The sequence below is a fragment of the Diabrotica undecimpunctata genome, chromosome 1, assembly GCF_040954645.1.
Source record: "Diabrotica undecimpunctata isolate CICGRU chromosome 1, icDiaUnde3, whole genome shotgun sequence".
NCBI lineage: Eukaryota > Metazoa > Arthropoda > Insecta > Coleoptera > Chrysomelidae > Diabrotica > Diabrotica undecimpunctata.
The window spans coordinates 159,548,780-159,552,121 of record NC_092803.1 but is presented as its reverse complement, the minus strand read 5'-3'; the positions used below and the strand labels follow the sequence as shown (position 1 = coordinate 159,552,121).

The window sequence follows — 3,342 nt, the reverse complement described above, 5'->3', positions numbered from 1 at the left end:
TAATAAATTTTATAAAAGCTTGCGCATTGAACAGTCGCCTTTTCAAAATAATGTGTCGTGAATTGGGATCAGAATACGAAAATCTACTGTTACATACGGAGGTCAGGTGGTTATCGCGAGGAAAAATACTCCAACGTATATTTGATCTCAAAGATGAAATCAGAATATTTCTACTTAAACGGGAACCAAAGCTAGCGGAATGTTTCTTCAATGAAAATTGGCTGGCAACAGTTGGCTATCTTTAGGACATTTTTAAAAAACTTAATTATTTAAATCAATCGTTGCAAGGGAACAGTACAAATGTATTGATTTTGGCTAACAAAATAAAAGCTTTTTGTAGGAAAATAAGTTTGTGGATAGACGAAATCAGTACTGAAAACTACGAGATGTTTGCATGTTTGGAGAAATTTTCTGAAGAAAACAATATAAAGCTCGAAGAAGAAATTAAAACCAAAATCATCATGCATCTTACAAGCCTTAAGCAAGACTTGGTAATTCGATTCCCAGATACGTTACACGGCGACCAATGGATAATTAATCCATTCACTTGTGATCTTAACACTGTGAAGATGAACTTAAAAGAAAAGGAGCAGCTGATCGATTTATTGTCCGATGAAAGCCTTCGATCTATTTTCAAAACCACGGATCTATCCAAGTTCTGGATAATGATGGAAAAGGAATATCCACTGTTATACAATACATCTCTGCTGAAATTGCTGCCATTCGCATCTACATACCTGTGCAAGACAGCTTTCTCCACATTTACTGCTATAAAAACAAAATATAGCTCCAGACTTAACGTAGAAACTGATTTGAGGGTGTCTCTTTCTAATAATATATCACCAAGAATTAATATACTAACTGCAAGTGTAGAAGCACAATGTTCACATTATTTTGTAAACTTACGTATGACTTGCTTGTCTCATTTAATGCCATCATAAATATTATGTTAAATGCATAGTTTGCTCTTAAATTACTTTCCAAAATAAATAAACTCTTCAACATAATTTACAAAATAAAAACAGCTAAGTACAACATGGAGGATAATTGAAGTTTACCTTAATTTCGTCCTCAACCAACCTTTGCACTTGTTAATTTAGAGATTTTTTTTCTGGGGTCACTCATAACTCTTTTTTAATTTTGGGGTCGCAATATCAAAAAGGTTGCGGACCGCTGCTCTAAGAGGAAAGAAATATTTAATTTTTATGAACCGGCCGTTGATAGCAAGAGTTAAGAGGATCCGAATTAAAGCATGATTTTTATTCTGGCCCGGAAAAATTTCAGAAAATAAATGAAGTTCAGTTACTGAATCTGAAACATTTTTTTCAATGTAGCCTAAAAGAAAAAAAAGGTACATTATTAGCTTGGCCTTCGTCATATAAGTAAAACTGAGCATTATTAGTTTTTAAATTGTGAACACAAAAATTATTCACAGTCAACTGTCGAAGGAATACACCTCATACTTAATATTACTTTCAGGCAGTGGCGGCTGGTGTGGTAAAATTTTGGGTAGGCCAAGCCAGCAAATTACATAGCTATGTGTAATCAGTGACGGATCCAGAGGCAGGGGTCACGGAGTCATGACCCCCCCCTAACTAATTTTTTAATGATGTTCTCTGTTCATTTTAACTTCTGCGTTGTATCTAATTTTTGCGATTTTTGATTTTTCATCTAGCAAATCGCAAACAGAAAACGCCCTCTTCTGTACATCCTTAAAGGACAGGAAATTACTTAAATGTTCCTTGCAACTGGAATGTTTTTTTAAGGAGGCAGACATATTTTTTAAATCAAAGTATCCTTCACAATTCTATACACATTTCTTATTAGAAAATAACAAACACGGCCAACAATATAGTCTGTTTTTCGTAATACTTCCAGACAACCATTTGTAGACATCATACCAAGAGCAATTAAAAGTACGCACCTTTTTCCCATCTTTTTGGTCAATACGCAATGTTGGAGTAGGCTTTTCATTCATAATAATTTTTTTCTATCAATTTCAGTTCTTCTAGATAATGGCGATTCCAATAGTGAAACAACAATGTCCAAACACTCACTAACAATATTACTATTACTGCAACCTGGTAAAGCATCATAAAAACTCATTTTTATGTATCAGTTATAAAACAATCTCACATATATAAGTTGCATACAATCAGGCGATATAGAAATCACGCAAAAGTGATTTTTTTTTCTTCGAATTTTACGAATTTTTTAAAATTTATTTGGGCAACCGTGCACTTGTTTGCAATTGTATTGTTTGTTTAAAAATATGTTACAATTATAGATTATGTTACATATTTTTTTATCATAATTTAAAAGAAAATTTATATTACAATTCGATAATTACGTTACAAGTGACAACGGTGGTCAACGTAGGCCCGATCGTCTGGTGCCTAAACAGCAAGCATAAACACGGCAATATAAATCGTTGTTATATAAATTTTTAAATATATGTTTTTCAATTTTAAAGCTCTTAAAATTATTGGGTAGGCCCGGCCTATCCTGCCTACCCCCAAAAGCCGCCACTGCTTTCAGGATACATTTCACGGAATAGTTCATGCATTTTTTGAATTGACAAACATTCACTTAGGTACAAAACATCTTTATAATGTCCTTCTTTTGTTGGAAATAAACTAATATGATCGTGCACCTTAGCAGTTTCACTTTTACATATTTTATTATAACTTCTATTTTTGTCTCGCAAATCTTATGGCAGCCGAAAGAAGTTTTCTAATGCGACGGATACGCTTGTCACTTACGTCGTAAAGTCTAAAATATCCTTCCCTACAAACCGATACCTTCCTACATGCCAGAAGGACATGATATTTGAATGAGAATTCCTTCAAGGTAGCGTCTTGTTGACGAGCTCGATGCTGTTTAACTTCTTTTAAGTCAATCATTATTTGCAAGTGAATGTCTTGTTTATTTTTAATATTTATACTATGCAAAAGACTAAAAATATTGCCTTTTTTAACATCGTCAAATTATGTACGGCATTTTCTGGTACATCTACAACAGAAGAAGAAAATACTTAGTTGATTTTAAGGGACCAGATCGTACCTTTGCTTTATTTTATAGGTTATTCATCATTTTAAAATTGTACAAACAGTTTCTGTGAAAAAACAAGAAGCTATAAGAACTTTGACAACATTGAATATTACATTGTAAAGCCTTTTTCTTGCAACGTGATCTGGTTCTTTTCGCTTGTCTTGGTATCACACTATAATCAATGTATTCTTGTCCAGAGATACGAGCACGTTTTACATGGCTTCTTTTATATTGTTCTACATTGACAACACATTTTCTCTGTTTCTGTTTCAGGCATCGTGAATGCCTGTA

The 3,342-nt window shown here is 33.3% G+C and overlaps 1 protein-coding gene across 1 annotated transcript; it reads left to right on the top strand.

Annotated features, from left to right (window-relative positions):
• Positions 1-386: 386 nt before the first annotated feature.
• Positions 387-941, top strand: LOC140436108 (zinc finger BED domain-containing protein 5-like). Its single transcript, XM_072524817.1, has one exon. The coding sequence runs from the start codon at positions 387-389 to the stop codon at positions 939-941; it is 555 nt and encodes a 184-aa protein (XP_072380918.1).
• Positions 942-3,342: the final 2,401 nt, after the last annotated feature.